General features: G+C 48.8%; 1 protein-coding gene across 1 annotated transcript in view; it reads right to left on the reverse strand.

The window, feature by feature from the left end:
* Nucleotides 1-16,621, reverse strand: part of FBLN7 (fibulin 7) — a 29,424-nt gene extending 12,803 nt beyond the window's left edge. Inside the window, exons 1-3 of the mRNA XM_084774952.1 lie at nt 16,389-16,621; nt 4,772-4,931; nt 2,412-2,582 (exon numbers count right to left, since the gene is read on the reverse strand). Of these exons, the coding sequence (XP_084631078.1) occupies nt 2,412-2,582; nt 4,772-4,931; nt 16,389-16,466 (409 nt within the window). The 5' untranslated portion in view covers nt 16,467-16,621. The remainder of the gene's footprint in view (nt 1-2,411; nt 2,583-4,771; nt 4,932-16,388) is intronic.
* Between the last annotated feature and the right edge of the window lie 510 nt (nt 16,622-17,131).

Consider the following 17,131-nt stretch of genomic DNA (forward strand, 5'->3'; position numbering starts at 1 on the left):
ATCTCTGTGAGTTCAAGGCCAGCCTGGTCTACAAAGTGAGTCCAGGACAGCCAAGGCTACACAGAGAAGCCCTTTCTGGGGGGTAGGGTGGGGTGGGGTAATTGGCATTGTTATGACTATGAAAACAGGAAAAAGTTTACCTCATGAAGCACCCAATGGCCCCTGTGGGCAAGTGCTTCAAGGTGGTGGTAAACAACAAAAGACTTTACTTCTCAAGCTTTTTTTCTTTGGCTGCTCTGGCTTGGGGGAGGGGAGGCAAAGGATCAAAACCTCAGCCCTGAGAACACAAAGACATATCGGTGAGCTGGAGCTAACCCTCAGCTGATAGAGTGCTTGCCTACTATGTAAAAGCTTTGGATTTTATCTCTAGCACTACCCCCACCCCTCCAAAAAAATGTAATTGCAACAGCACTCAGGAGGTAGAGGCCACAAGTTCAAGGTGATCCTAAGCTACTTACTGAGCTCAAGGCCAGCCTGGGTTACAGGAGGCTCTGCCTCAAAAGGAGCAGCAGCAGCAGCAGCAACCACCACCACCACCACCACCACCACCACCACCACCACCACCACCACTGTTCACAGAGAGGAAAAGAAAACGCAAGAAGCCAAATGGCTGCTTTCCACTGTGGACTTCCAGAGCTCCTTTGCCCACTGACTGCATCTTTGCTTGGTGCCGTTATGAATAATTTCCTTCTGTGCCAAGTAGGGTTCATCACCCTCTTGGCCATCAGTTGACTGCAGAGCAGGTACTGGCCAGTTATTAAAATGTTGCCAAGCATTTATATGAATGGTGTTTCATCTGCATGCAAGTCTGTGCATCATGTCTGTGTGTGGTGCCCACACAGTCCAGAATAGAGCATTGGGTCCTCTAGAACAGTGCCAAATGACACTGACATTCTGTGCCTTTGAAGTAAATGGCTGTAATTAAGATTATTGTCCCCCCACCCCACCCCCTCCCCATGGTCACAACACAGGGACAGGACTGCTGATGTGGAAATTGAAGTGGGCACGCTCAGCAGCTGCTGGGGTGATTCTAATGCTGGCCTTGAGACTGCTGTGCTGCAGCCCTAGTGGAACTGTCTTGGCAGGGGAGGAGATGCTCTGAAGGCATTTGTAATTGCCCACCTTTTGGCTTTTATATCCCTGGGGCAATGGACATCAATAGTTGGAAATTTTCCATGAATTTCATGGGGTGGGGGTGGGGGCGGTGGGCAAGGCCGCATACAGTTCTTTGATGTGTGTGTGTGTTATATGTTATACATGTGTCTATGTTAATGTGTGTGCATGGGGGGGGGGTGGGCATTGAATGCCAGAATGAAGACCAGAGGTCAACATTGTATGTGTTCTCTGTTGCTGTCCGTGTTTAGTTTAGTTTATATTAATGGTGTTTTGTGTGCATGTAAGTCTGTGCATCGTGCATGTGTGTGGAGCCCACACAGTCCAGAATAGAGCATTGGATCCTCTGGGACAGGAGGTATAGACAGTCATGAGCCACCCTGTGGTTGTTGAGAATCGAACCCAGGTCCTCTAGAAGAGCAGCAAGTACTCTTAACCACTAAGCCATCTTTCCAGTCCCTCCATCTTAGTTTTTGAGAACTCAGAGTTCATCAAGTTAGCTAGACTAGCTGGCCAGCAGGCTCCAGGGGCCCACCTGGGGTTACAGGCACACACCATCACATCCTGCTTTTATGTGTGTGTTCAAGTTCAAGTCTTTAAATTTGCATAACAAACACTTTACCCACTGAGCCATCTCCCCAGCCCCAAGGGTTCACACAAGTTGACAACTTGTCATACCGTAACCTTCCCAGGAGAGACTGAAACTCAGATAAAGATGACCGTAACTGCTCAGTGATGCCCTCTACTTAAATCTAAACCTCATGTGAGGACCCCAAAGAGGTCACTGGATCTCTTCATCTGTTTATCTTTGGCCACAATGAACAGACCTCTGTTTTTCATGATTCCTTGTCTGTTTAATTGGCCTACCGAGGGTAAACGTAGGCTGGTAAGCCTGCCAGGGCTCACTCAGACTCTGACCCTCAACTCCAGCAACACTAATCAAGACTGTCGCAGTCCCCGAGAAGACCCAATAGCAGCTCTCTGGCATCGCTAGGAGGCTCTGACTGAAGAGCCAATGCTGGCAGGGGGCCAAGCCTCGCAGCATTGATCCCGTTGGCTGTATCACACAAATATTTTGTCCCATCAGTACAGGGTAAGCATCCAGGTCCAGTTTACACTTAGTGAAATGGAAAATATTCAACATCACATTTTGAAATTTAAACACACACACACACACACACACACACACACACACACACACAGACACACACACGGGAAAAAGAGTCAGCATTTCTGGAATGACCCCTTTTGACCAGCATACTCATGCTGTGTGGTGTGGACAGGGAGACTGGCCATACCTTCGCATTGAGGCCACTCTTCTGTCCAAGTGCCATTAGCAAGACATACCACGCTGCTGGGCCCAACCAGCTGGAATCCGTAGTTGCAGGAAAAGTGGACTTCATGGCCTACTAAGTACTTGCTTCCATACTTCTTGCCATCAAGAGGGACATCCATAGCAGGGCAGGAAACTGTCAGGAGAAGAGGAAGGATGAGGAACCCTACCCCTGGGCTGCATCCAAGGAAGCAGAGATGTCACTCATAAGACCTTTCTCTGTTTAGTTATTGCTGCAGGCTAGCCATGGTTCTGGACTTTCTACTCTTCCTTTCTTTCTTTCTTTCTTTCTTTCTTTTTTCCCAGACAGGGTTTCTCTATGTAGCCTTGGCTGTCCTGTACACTATTTGTAGACTAGGCTGGCTTCGAACTCAGAGATCTGCCTACCCCTGCCTCCCCGAGTGCTGGGATTAAAGGTGTGTGCCACAGCACCGGGTGGTGCCATATTTCAGGAAACTCTCTCAATGTTCTTGGAAGTGAGGGGAACATGCTGTTGGCCTAGTGAAAGCTCAGGAGAGCAGGGCTCAGAGACGCTGAGGGTCACGTGTACAGGGCCTCACAGTGTAGTGCTGAGTGTGAGAACATCACTTACTGCCTCTGCTTTCTCTTTGCTGCTCCAGCCTACTGGGTGTCCTGGGTCCTATGAACAGGCTCAGCCTATGTCTAGGACAGCCCCCCGACCCCCCATCCTTTTTTTTCCCTCTTCAGGTCTCCATTCAAATGCCACCACTTCCTAGATTGATCCCTGGCTACCATGCCACACTGTCCCCGATCCCTTTTGCTTTCTTATCATTTGTGACTACTGCAGTGTGTCTTAACACTTGTTGGCAAATAAAACCTGCCCTGTGCTCTTGCTGTATCCCGGGCCCTAGCCAAGTGCTTGGCACACAGAGTATGAACGAGCCTTGAAAGGAATATGATTCACCAGCCCTCCGATGAAAGCTTTCTCTGGAAAACGTTGCCTCACACAACAAAAGAGGCCCTAGCAAAATGAAGCTACAGGGGCCATGATGTCACATAGCCCACGGGCTCCCGTCTCCCGTGCCCTGAGACCCTTAGCCTGGGAGAAATCCAGCGCCTACCTCTAAGCCAAGAGGTATGAGAGATGCCACCAAGAAAACATGACCCATAGTTAGAGCTCATCCCTTAGTGGAGGGAAATTGAGGTGCCCCGTTGTACCCCCAGACAATCAGGACTGGGCCTTGAAGCCCTTCTTCCCACCCCAGCTAGGTGGAGCCACTGGAGAACAAACTTTCAGGCACGAAAACCCAGAGCCATGTTGGTTCATGGGAAACAACCAATGCCGTAAGCGCTGCATGCTCAGTAAAGTCAGTGTGGAAGGGTGTGCCCAGGGAAAGGACAGACATGGGAAACATCTGGGCCTTCCAGGCTGTGAATTTAAAATCCAGTCTGAAAAATAAGCTGTTAGCACTAAAAATAAAAAGAGGACCCAAACCAAAACTAGGGTTGACCATGCCCTCTGTGGAGGTGAAATCACCTCCACTTGCAAACTGATATTTTTGATAGTTGTGTAGATTCACAGGTTACTACCTATGTAGCTATTAAGCCTAGAATTCAAAGTATAAGAGGTAATGGGCTGGATGTGATGACAAACCATAGCTATTGGGAAGGCAGAGGTGGGAGGATTTTGAGTTCCAGGCCAGCCCAAGGTATATATTGAGACCCTATCTTGACACAACAGAAATGAAAACCAGGCCTAGTGATGCAAACCGTAATGCCAGGACTTGGGAGGCAGAGGCGGGAGCATCGAGAGTTCAAGGCTATCCTTGGTCACACAGCAGATTTGAAGCCAAGTTATATAGCAGCTTGAGTTACATAAGACAAAAACAAAACAAGAGGCAGAGGGGGGTGGTTCAGTGGTTAAGGATGTTTGCTGCTCTTGCTGAGGACCAGGAATCCAATGCCCTCCTCTGGCTGCCTTGGGCACATGCACACATATGTGCATACATATAGATACATATAAATAAATAAAAAATGGAAATAGATAACTGCCAAATGTAGAGGAGAGGAGTAACCTTCTCCTCCTCCTCCTCCTCCTCCTCCTCCTCCTCTTCCTCCTCCTTCTTCTTTTTTCTGAGACAGAGTTTCTCTGTGTAATAGCCCTGGCTGTCCTAGACTAGGCTAACCTCGACTCATGGAGATCCGCCTACCCCTGCCTCCCAAGTGCTGGGATTAAAGGCATGCACTACCACTGCCCAGCAAGAAGTAACCTTCTTAATGTGCATGTCTCACACACACACACACCTGGAGAGTTTCAGGGAAGGTTCTTGAGGGCAGTTCTTGGCCTGAGTATTTGGGACCCACCTATGTGTGCCTCTGGGGATGCTTTGATAACAGCGGTTTGCAGTGTAGTCAGCCAGCTCCTCATGTTTCGGACACCTTCCACGCAGTGGGTCTCCTGGGCCTTCAGCAGCTGCTGCAACTGGTAGATGTTTGTGAGGAGCTGCTGTCTGAGGAGACAGATCTGAGGAGAGAAGAGACCACTGTGGCTGCCTTCATCCTACCATCATGCTCTGGGCTTGCCAAAGTCTGAACCACAGGCTTCCAACCCCCTGGTTCCTTGTAAAACATCTTGGTAGAGCAGCCTCCCAAAGACACCCCTCCCTTCCAGAGTCTCTAACCCCAATGGTTCTCAACCTGTGGGACTCAACTCCTCTGGGAGTTGAATGACCCTTTCACAGGGGTCGCCTAAGACCATCTGCATATCAGATATTTACAGTGTGTAACAGTAGCAAAATTAGCAGTTATGAAGTAGCAACGAAAACTGTATTAAGGGGGTTGCGGCATTGGGAAGGTTGGGAGCCACTGCTCAACCTGGACAAGAGCATCTGCTGGGTTAAGTTGCTAGGTGACAGCCCAAGCACACACATATCAGAGCCCTACTTCACCCCACGACACAACAAGGGCAGAATTGATGACTAAACGACTAGATGGCTCAGCAACCATTTAAACCCAAAGTTCCTTATAATGACTGGTCTGTCACTCCAAAAGATGCACGACTTCTTCCTCATCACTCTTATTTAAGGCTCTGACTTCCGGACTGGATGAAATTTTCCTTTCTTCTGCTCTTGGACACTTTGAAAAAACAAGTAAATTGGAGTGGTGAATAGAAAAACTATCTGGGAGGCTTGGTTGTTCCTATGCTTTAAAAAAAAAATGTAACATGTAAAAAAAGGAAAAAACTAGAATAAAGAAGTGTTTGATACAGCCCATGTCCAGTTTTGATAATTTTTAGTAGTTAAAAAACAAAACAAAACAAAACCTGATTGTACAAAGACATTGACAAAGACTATCTGACTTAAAGCAACGTAAGCATCGTGCTAGATGACGAAAATTGCAAGATTGTCCTTTCAGTCAGTCAGCTGTTAAGAGTTAGGACACTAGGGAGAGATGGCTCAGCGATCAAATGCTTTCTGCTTTTGCCGAGGACCCAAGTTCAATTTCCGGCACCAATAAGGACCAGCTTGCAACTGCTTGTAGGCTCCAGGGCATCTGGTGCCCTCTGCTGGATTCTGCGGCCATCTGCACATTCACATACATGGGGGCGGGGCGGGGCGGGGCAAGGGGATGAGGCGGAAGAAATGGAATACCTTGGCCTTGGTAACTGATTCTGTGCTAAGGTCATTCTCATTCGTTTGGGAGCCATGCGTGTCGCGAAGCATAAGCTGTGTGACCTGGCTTGTCTTACTTGCAAGAGAAACGGCAATACATCAACTCTGTGATGATGCAGTTTAGTGTTATGGATCATTGCTTATTTGTTCCCCCCCCCCCCACTGAGTGTCAGTCGTGTGTATTGTCGTGTATGCATATGTTCATGTATATGGCTATATGTATACAAGTGGATGCAGGTAGAGGCCAGAGGTTGATTTTACTGTCTTCCTCAGTTGCTCTCTCACTGGTTCCAGGAGCCAGCTGGCCAGCAAGCTCCGGGGATTCTCCTGTCTCTGCCTACCCAGCTTCGAGATTACAGACTCACCTGACAGAGAGCTAGCTGAACTGAAGCTCCCCTGTTTGTGCTATGAACTTTACCTGTATCTCCAGCCCCACGTGTAAGTTTTATAATGAAAAGAAATGTGTAAGAGCCAGCGAGGCAGCTGGGCAGCTGCAGTATGTAGCCTCCTCAGCCTGGGCCCTGTCCAACCTTTCAGTGGATCTTCTGTGGCCACAGTGGGCTGCTCTCCCAGAGAGATGGCCAGTCCACTGCACCTTGGAGTTTTCACCAAATGCATGACTCATGGGCTAGATTCAATGGATGCTTCTGAGACAGAATTGAGTTCCCAGTTGCCCCTGGAACTCGCTAACCCACAAGGGCTCCTTGGGCTCCACCATAACGGACGCCCGAGGAGGGATAGCCCAAGAGGCAACTTCTGGAAAGAGAAGTTTGTTTTTCTACTTCCTCCCCAACTGTTGGCCACCCTTTGCACACAAAGTCCTGGGAAGCTGGACAATGGCCAGGTCTTACCTGCCTAGCACTGCGTGGCCAACCCGCCCAGACCTGGGCTCCCTCACCTCTCTTCCTGGGCTAAAAAGAAAACGGATGTCTTTGTGGCTTGTGTCAACTCCACTGGGATGTGCTTCTGTTCCTCAGCAGCTGGCTGGCGGCCACATGTGGAGAAGGCGGCCTCTATTTGCGATTATTATTAGAGTTCTGTTAGCCCTGTGTCACACAGAGGCCGAAAGGCAAGTGGTTTGACCGAAACCATGTAGCCTTGGAGTAGCGGAATCTGGGCACCTGTGGCTTCCAATCCAGTCTGTTCTCACATAACTCTATATGGTGGGGTTTTTTGTTTTTGTTTTTATGAATCTACACTAGGAACTAACACCCCTGGAGTGGGTTGTTAACTCTAAAAAGTTGGAGATTTGACAACGGAAACAGGAAGTGTTAGGGTCGGAGGTACCCCTCATCCCACGGAGGTCAGCTCATGACATCTGGGAGAGAGCTTGCTGGGCCAAGAGATGTGCAAGGGCTCAGTGTTGAAGTGAAGATTTCTCAGTGCTAAAGGCTTTGCTGGCAAGGGCAAACACATCGGAGCCTGGAGTGGAGCCCTAGGACCCAGGAAGTAAGCCAGGAGACAAGTGAGTAGGGAAAGGGCCTGTTACCACATGGCCATTGGGCAGCCAGGTTTCTCTAACCCCAGTGCTGGCCCTAAGGACAACTGACACGAGAGGCTTTAGTCACGTCAACTGTGCCTGGGGTGAGACCTAGTAGCCTCAGGAAAATAGGGAGCCGGGTGGAAGGTTTGGGATAACTTGATAAGGAAGGCCTGAAGGCTCTCTCTGACTTACCCCCTGTCTGACCTGTCTCAGGCAGTGCTCTTGGCAAGCTATCCTGATGAGAGGCCAGAGCTGAGGTAAATGAATGCCTTCCGTGGGAAGTCTGAGGCTCCTTACCACAGCTGCCACTAACCAGGCAGGTCTCCTATCTAGACATGGAGCTGGTGGGGGCCAGGCTCAGAATCTGCTGCCTCAGTCCAGAACTAAGCCCACCTGACAACGGGATGACTGATGAAGCTGGAACCCCTGTTCAACCAGGACAAGTGCATAAGAGGTGTGGGTTTTGGGGGTTAGTGAGTCACGCACAAACGGTCCCCACTTTCAAACGGAGACAATATTTATCATCTTACTTGATCAGGAAAAGTATCCACCCAGAAAAACAAGCCAAAAACATAAAACTAGTCTCAACAAGGACACCAGTGTTAACTTCCCACTACTCCCTGTTCTTCCTGAGTCAGACCCATGCGTGTACCTTGTCACTGTCACCTAGACAGGCTAGAACAGCACGCGGCTCTACGTCAGTTCTTTGTTCTGTTGAATGCAGTGTTAATTTCACATCAGTGGACACACCATGTCTAATTCTGAGTTTCACTCCCATTCCTTTGTGTCCTGTTTTTAGCCTGGGGGGGGGGGAGTGGGAGGCGGGGCAGAGGCTCCTCTCTCCCATTCCTTCTGTCCACTGTACTCTCCTACCCACCACCATCGTCTGCCCAAGGCCTGAGTACCTGAGGCATGGGAACAGACCATTTCCTTCTTCTCAAATACAGCCTTTGCTGAGGTCACCTGAGGGACTGTCCAAGGCAAGAGGCAAGCTAGTCCTCATTGGAAGACCCCAGGTGTCACCCGTACAAGGTGACTCCAGGATCCCCACGACCTTCTGCAACCGACTTCCCATTCTGGAAGGAAAAATTCAGCAAGACTGTGACTAGGCATAGGTCAATCCCAGTCAGGGCTGCAGGAGGCTCTCACACCCCACGAAGAACAAAGGAACCCACTCTGTGTGGGCCTGCCATCCCCCAGGCTTCTCACAGGACCCTCAACGCCTCTTCTGTTTGTTTGTTGGTTGACTTTAATCTGTTTCTTGAAGAGAGGCCCCTCGGTTTATTTACATATCCGCCCCTGACTGTGGAGCCCGGAAGGACAGAACGGGCATACGGCTTTTAACCGTCAAGATTCTTAGTTCCATCGCCACAGAAACAAAAAAGGAAAACGCAAACAATGCAAACATCTCAGGCTACACCCCCAGCTGACGGCATTGGCAAGAAACTGTGGGAAATTTGCATCTATTTATTTTAGTGACATCTAAGGTAAAACCAAGAGGGTCAGGGAAGTGCTTCCATTTCTGAGAGAATAAAAAGATCAAACGTTTACCCTTCTCTTCTTTTTCTTTTTCCTGTCTGTCTTTTCTTTTCTCTTTTGAGACAGGGTTTCTCTGTGTAGCCCTAGCCAGGCTGGCCTGGAACTCACAAAGATCCACCTGCCTCTGCCTCCTGAGGGCTAGCATTACAAGTGTGGGACGCCACATGTGGCATATTTGAAATTCAAACTCAGACTCAGGGTTGACAGGTATGAAGCCTTCAGTGAGGATCGGGGTCATACCATCAGCTCTTCCCAGGCATAGATGGTTCTGGAACATGACGTCAGTGCTGAGAGCAGGGCAGAGGAGCCAGAGGTTCTAGAGAGTGATGAGAAAGGAGATGCCTCAGTGGGTAAGAATGCCTGCCTAGCACTCAGGTGAAAATCTGGGCATAGGCACATGTATCTGTAACCTCGATCTCATGAACACAGGCGCAGGAGAGAGAGAGAGAGAGAGAGACAGAGAGAGAGAGAGAGAGACAGAGAGAGAGAGAGACAGAGACAGAGACACAGAGAGAGAGAGACAGAGACAGACAGAGACAGACAGAGACAGAGAAAGACAGAGAGATAGAGAGCATGTGTGCACGCATGCACACACATACACGTGCTATTCCATTTCCCTCATTCTCAGGGAAGCTCTTTGCTCACCCTTTCATGGTTGCCTCCACTGAGCACGGACAGGCAAGAGCAGAGAAAGTTTGAGACACCACCTGAGGAGCTGCCCACAGGCCTTGCCTTAGCCAGGGTTCCCCAGAGAAGCAACAGGAAATAAAGATGACCCCGGAGGCCAGAAGCAGGAGTTGGGACTAGAGGTACAGATGGTTGTGAGCCACCATGTGGGTGCTGGGAGCTGAGCCTAGGTCCTCTGCAAGAGCAGCCAGTGCTCTTAATACTGAGCCAAGTCTCCAGTCTTTGTGTGTGTGTGTGTGTGTGTGTGTGTGTGTGTGAGAGAGAGAGAGAGAGAGAGAGAGAGAGAGAGAGAGAGAGAGAGAGAGAGAGAGAAAGCAGTATTCTTATACATACACACTCGTGAGGGAGGGAGGGAGGGAAGAAGGGAGGGAAAGAGGAAAAAAGGAACTGGGGAATATGAAGAGACTCATTGGCTCATGTAATTGTGGAGCAAGGTCTATGTCACTGCTGCACCTCAAGTTCAAAGGCAGCCTGGAAGAACTTCCTCCATTGTTTGCATAAGATGAAAACTCTATATTAAAGAGAGGGATTCCTTTTATTAAAGGCACTGATGTATGTTATCACATCTAAATAATACTTTCCCAGCACCATATAGGGAAGCCGTGACTTAGCTAAGTTGACACAGAAATTGATCACCCAAGGCCTCCTCCTGCTGGAGTTTTCCTTTAAGGGCTCAAGCCACTGGACATTTTGAGTGTGTGTGTGTGTGTGTGTGTGTGTGTGTGTGTGTGTGTGTGTGTGTTTTACCAGGGATGGAAGGAGGCAATGTCTGTCACTGAGCCACACACACAGCCTGCAGTTTTAATTTGTTCTCTGCTGGCTGTTGGTGATTTTATATTCAACCCTAAACCACCTTCTTTTGTTTTCTCAGTCATGGAAACAGTAACAGTGTCTTCTCCTGTTTCTCTCTTCCTCCATCAGCAAGCTGTGTGACAGACAGCAGGAGCCATGCCAGCCAGTCCTCCTCTCTGTGACAATGTGCACCACATGTCTTGTCATCTATGCATTGCCTCCTTACCATGTCCCATGAGACACAAACATCTACTGCCATCACTGTTCAGAGAAGGAAACTGAGTCACAAGGGGCAGAAACATGCCCTAATTACCCAGCCAGGAAAAAACTGAGCAGGACAAGACATGGTCCAACCACCTGGGCTCTGCTGCCTTTTGGGACAATGCCTGTCCTGGTGGCAAGCTAGGCTCTAGGCTATGGTAAGCAATGTGCATTCTTTGCATGATGCTGGGGACAGTCAGGTGACACAAGCACATTAATATGCTTTCATGACATGCTCAGTGGGGCAACTGGCCAACAGGCAGGTCTGAGCAAGCATGGCAGGCAGAGACAGTGCCCAGACACTGAGGAAAGTGATATCATAGATGTCTTGACTTGAGGAACCAAAGAGGAGCGTGATCAAGACCTCAGAAAGTTCCCTAGAGCAGAGAAGCCCTGTCCTCATGTCTCTGGTCAACAGGCAGGACCACAAGCCCAGCAAACCAAAGTAGAGGGTCAGAGTGCACAGACCTCCAAAGATATGTCCTGGCTGAATGGCTAAGAGGAAACAGGAATCGGAAGTACTCATGGCCGCATCCGTGAAAGACTCGGCTGAGGGAAAACATGCAGAGAAACTCCAAAGGTGGCTAACTACAGTAGACCACTGGGCCCTGTGGTGGCCCATGGAACAAAAACCCACCTGTGGAAGCGCAGTGTTTTAAACCTCTGGAGCGGCCTCCAGGAAATTTCAAGGTGCTGGGAAGTGCAATGATTTCTGGAGTCTGACTAAGATGTCCTTTCTCCTGTGAACTGTCACAGGGAGTTCTACGCATAAATAGCAAACTACCTTGGGACCAGCAGAAGGCCACCACACCTACCCAGTATTTATGTGGACCCAGGGATCTGAACTTCTGTCATTACACTTGGAAAGCTAGCATTTTACTCACTGAGTCATCTCTCCAACCCAACTAAAAGCGTTTTAAATGACTCCAAATTAAAATAATTAGGTACAAACCTAGCAAAAGCAAGCCTCTGTTAAGCTAACGCTGATGGTGGTAGCTAAGCGAATGGCAAGGCATGCTGCATTCGTATGTTGGAAGGCTCGTTGTCCCGTGATTGACAAATGTAATACAGCACCAGTCGAAATCACAGTAGGATAAGCCCATTCTAAAATTTAAAAATGTTTTGTTCTATTTATTTATATGCTCTGTATGTGTGTGCACGTGCATTTGCACACGTGTGTCATGCATGTGTGGCTGAGATCAGAGGCCAGTGTTTAGGAGTCGGTTCTCTCTTTCCCCAATTTTGGTATCAGGAGTCAAACTCACACTGTCAGGATTGGCAGCCAGTGCTTCCACCTGCTGAGTCACCTATCAGCCCTCGCTACAAAACTTTTAATGAAAACAAAAAACAAAAAACAAAAAATGGAAGAAACCAAAACAGGCAAGACAGTTTTGAAAAGGAACAATAAAAATGAAAGTCTCACTTTCTCCATGAACAAATTTCTAGCAGTGGCATAAGCATGAAGCACGTGTAAAGTGAATAGATACATTTTTGAAAAAAGACAGTATACTACTGATGCAGAAATAATTCCACATTCACAGCAAGTTTGGCTCTTGACTGTAGCTAAAGCAATTCAATGATAATTTTGTGGCATTTAAATAAATACAATTAGAATAACTGAATATCTATCTGCAAAACTGTGATCTTTCACATAAGTCCCACACTATTAAAAGAAGGTCAAAAGGGGTCATAGTAAAAAGTCGAAAGCTATGGACATTTTAGAGGAAAACAAGGAAAATTTTTTGGCTTTGGAATTAGGCCAAAATTTCTTAAATTTGGTTACTAAAATTCTGGCCAATAAATAAGTCTTTATTAAACTTTACTCTACTTCTACTGAAGACACTCAGTGGGGTGTGGCTGTGCACATCTGACCTTGGCACGTGGGTGCTGGAGGCAGGCAGGGTTAGGAGGTGAAGTCTAGCCTTAGCTGCATAGGTAGCGTGAAGCCAGCCTGGGCTACATGAGGCCTCATCTTTGAAAGGAAAAGGAAAAAAGCAGCTCAAAGAAGCCACAAACTGAGAAAATATTTTCACTTCACTTGTGTTTAGAATTTGTAAAAGAAAGCTCCAAACTGAACAAGAATAAAGACAGTCCATTTTAAATTGGACAACGTGGAATGGAACGGCAACTTATGACTGTAGGTCAGGCTCCTGGAGAGGCTGAGGTGACAGGGTCACTGGAGCACACAAGTTGGACATGTGACTCCCATCTCACAAACAAAACCAAAGGAAGATGGCTTGAATAGGCAAGTGACTCAACGATTCACTGGGCAGCTAGTGCTGAAGAAAGCATCCTACACCATTTGCCAGGCATCAGGGAAACAGAAACACAAATTACGCAGAGATCGCACTAGACACCTATTGGAATGATCTGGGGTGAAAACCCTGGTAATGTTAGTTTTGGCAAGGGAACAGAGTAGAAGCATTCAGTAATTTTATTTCAGCAATCCCACTTCTACATATCATACCAGACCAAAGAAAATTTATATTATGCAAAAATATGTGTGAAGCTTTTAAAAGTGGTGTGTGTGTGTGTGTGTGTGTGTGTACATATATGTGTGTCGATCATTCAGCTTTTTATGAGTGTTCTAGAGATCAAACTCAGGTCACTAGCTTCGTGTGGTAAATGCTTTTAGCTGCTGGCCAGCTCCCTTCCCTGACCCATGATGCTTTGCTCATGATAGACAAAGTCTAGAGATGACATTATGGGCATTGTTTAGGTGAACTAATAAAGTGTCTTAGTCCCTACACTGGACAGTATCGGTCAATACAAAGACACCAAGCTGATTTGGGTCAGTGTTTTATCACAGCAATCAATGGCAAACTACAACACCACCATTACGTGCAGCCATGCTTTCACACATGTGCACATATGATAACACACTGTTCTGTACTCTGACATATGTACATAGATGTATACCCACTAACACATTTATACATACACTGTAACACTCAAATATCTTGACACACACATACACACACACCATGTATTCATATACACACATGCTAACATATACATACTAACAGACATCCACTCACATCCCTGACACACGCGCGCACACACACACACACACACACACACACACACACACATTCACCTTCATCACACCCAAGGCAATTGTGAATCCACAGACACATGCATGCATGGACTCACACACCCACACAAACACCTATAATGTCACCAAAGTCAGCAAAGTGAGACCATTTACAGACAAAGAGGAATCCCAGACAGGGCTCCTTCAGAGGAGCTCACACTGGCTCCATTTGGAGCCCTCTGGCTTCGGCTGGTAGGGCCCTTTGCCCATCCTCGCCCACCTCCTCCATGTAAAGAAGTGATCCTGTGAGTAAGTTCCATCCTTACTGCTTTCCTGCAGGTCTCATTGCTGCCTCTGGGAGCTTTGGGGTTTATACTTCCAGGTAGACTCTGGGTACACCGTGTTCCTTGTGGTCGTCATGAGTGCACCCAGAATCTCCCTGGCCCCGAACCTCTCCTGGGTTGTAACTGACTCCACATTGTGAGTCAGTCTGAGAGCTGGGATTGCTCGGGACATCAGGCATCTCTGTAAGAATCACTAGGGATCTCTATAGAAATAGCCCTGCTTGAGATGCAACCTGGACCAACCAAACCTGGACAACCTTTGGAGGTAAGGCTGGCATCACGACTTCTAGAAGTCCTTTGGGTCATGTCATGCACAGCCAAGACCTGCCCAGAGACTGCCTGACACCGGCCACTGTTGATCTGTCCTTCAGGGGACCACAGCAGGGAACTAGATGCAGAGCAGGGGACCAGGAAGCCTCTGGAGAGATGTGCTTACCATTGCAGCATTGAGGCTTCCGCGTGGGCCAGCCTGGAGCTGGGAGGACAGGGGATCCCCAACCATTCACTTGGGGTGAAGGTCAGTTTAACTAGAACTTTCAAACAAACATCTATGGCTGATTCTTTTCGCTCCCTTTGGCTTCACCTGTGATGAGTGTCTTGCAGATAAAGAAGCCTATGTGGAGCAGCAAGGGCCTGAGAAAAAACCTGGGCAGGGCAGGGCAAGGCAGGGTCTCAGCGTCTCAGAACATGTTCAAGCTAAGGCAAGCTCAGTGCTGCCTCTGCACCAGATTCATCAGTTGCCCCGACCTCACTGTTTCTCATGTAACCTCGAGTGACAGATGCCCACCCAGTACCAGGAGACCATTGGTCTCTGGAACATCTGTCCTCCCCACACTTGGTGCCCCTTTGCAGCCTGGGATGGAGGAAACCAGCAGAGCTGCATCGTCTGTGCTTCTGGCATTGGGCGTAGGACGAAGGTTTAGTTTGGCTTTGTAATCTGCAAAACTGAGGAAAGCCCATTGCTCTTGTGGGTGGGTTCACTGTAGCCCCAGGCTGGGGACCTCACCATTTGGCTATTGGGCAACTTCTGGTGACACCACCCACGCATTACCTTCTGCGTGAATCTGAGCAGGTCTGATCTAAACCAAATTCTCCAGGCTTGGAAATCCCTGGTGTGCCCTAGGGGACTTGTCCATAATGGGGGTAAGCTTGCCTGTGCACAGTCATTTAGCCATGGAGTATGGGCGAGGATCAGAAGGTGAGGGTCAAATCAGAGATGGAATTTCTACCACTCTTTCCTGATTGGGTGGCTTTATAAAAGGTCTAGAAGACCAGCAAGGATCTGAACATTCAGCAGGCACCCAGCTTCCCTGCACACTCCACAGCTGTTTATGCTGCTGTTGGCATGGTTGGAGCAGCTGGCAGGCTGTGCCTCCACCAGGACTCCAGTCCCTAAGATGAATTTTTTTTTTTGAGACAGGGTTTCTCTGTGTAGCCTTGTAGCTCACTTTGTAAACCAGGCTGGCCTCGAACTCACAGCGATCCACCTGCCTCTGCCTCCCAAGTGCTGGGCTTAAAGCCGTGCACCACCATGCCAGGCTCCTAAAATAAAATTTCATTTACATTCTTAATTTTAAAAATCAGCTTCTAATGGTTAATGTAAAAAAAAAATATCTGGTCAAGTAAATTAATCCAGTAGGATTGAACACATAAATGCAAAAAAAAAAAAAAAAAAAAGGATTGAAAGAAAAGAAAAAACACCGCTACCCGTATGGGTGTACAAGCAAATGTAATTGCAACTGCAAGCCCTCGGTCGAGTGACCACCTGAGGACTTTCCAGGCAGCTGCTAAAAAGTTCTGAGGATGGTTAAGGTGTGATGGCGGCAAGAATATTTCAGTGAGAAGCATTGGGCGCCCAGGTTGTTCTCACCGGGGACCCACAAAGGACCAATGTCCCAGAAGTCTCAGGGCAAGTTTTCCCTACTGGCGATTCCCACGCGGAGCCGCTTTCTCCTGCTAGGTTGCAGCAGCCCAAGTCTTTTCAGCTCTCCAAGTTCAAGGCACAACTGCGATGACAGATGGGGGACCCCCGCTCCTCCAACAACCAGACCCCAGCCCGAGACTCTTTTCCAAGCCTTAACTCCAGCAAAGGAGAGGAACGTGGCAAGTCCCGGCCTCGGCGCTGCCTCCTCGCTTGCGGGACCCCTAGACCGGCTATGGGGACACTAACCTGGGAAGCCCGCGTTCCAGGGCGAGACAGGAGTAGCAGGAGAAGAAAGACAAGCGCTCGCAGACAGCCTAGCCCCATCTTGTCCTGCACAGCCTAGCTGCTGAAGAAGGCAAGTCGCTGTCCCTTGGCCCGCCCTGAGTCCCTGCGGTGCGAGGGTCCCGTGTAGCTCCCAAGGCCACCAGCGTCCGCAGCTTCCCGCATTAAGACTGTTCTGGCGACGCGGAGAGGCGCCAGCCCTGTGGCGGAGGCCGAGAGAGGAGGGGCTGCGGAGCCTGGAATGCGCCGGGGAGCACGCCCGCCCGAGGCCCCAAGGCGTTGCTGCTTCGGGAGGAGGCAGGGTGCCACGCCTCAGGACCTACCGTAGCCAGTGGCTACTCTACCTGAGACCTACCTGAGCGACCCAGATTCCTGTCTCCCAAACGTGGCTGATTGATGAACCAAAGTTAAGTCTGTCCCGCATAAGGACACCTTCCTTCCGGAGAGCAGAGAACAGGGCTAGTGTGGCAGGAAGGTGGGCTTCATAAACTTGGCGCTGAGAAATGGGAGCTGAGTTACTGAATTTAGCAAATGGTAAAAGCATGAGACCAAAAGTTAATGAATCCTTGTTGGGCGTCGTGGCGCATGCCTTAAATCTCAGCACTTGGGAGGCAGAGGCAGGTGGATGGCTGTGAGTTGGAGGCCAGCCTGATCTACACAGCAAGTCCAGGACAGCCAAGGCTACAAAGAGAATCTCTCTCCCTCTC

This window comes from Acomys minous (genome assembly GCF_964271855.1).
Source record: "Acomys minous genome assembly, chromosome: 3".
In the NCBI taxonomy this organism is placed as follows: Eukaryota; Metazoa; Chordata; class Mammalia; order Rodentia; family Muridae; genus Acomys; species Acomys minous.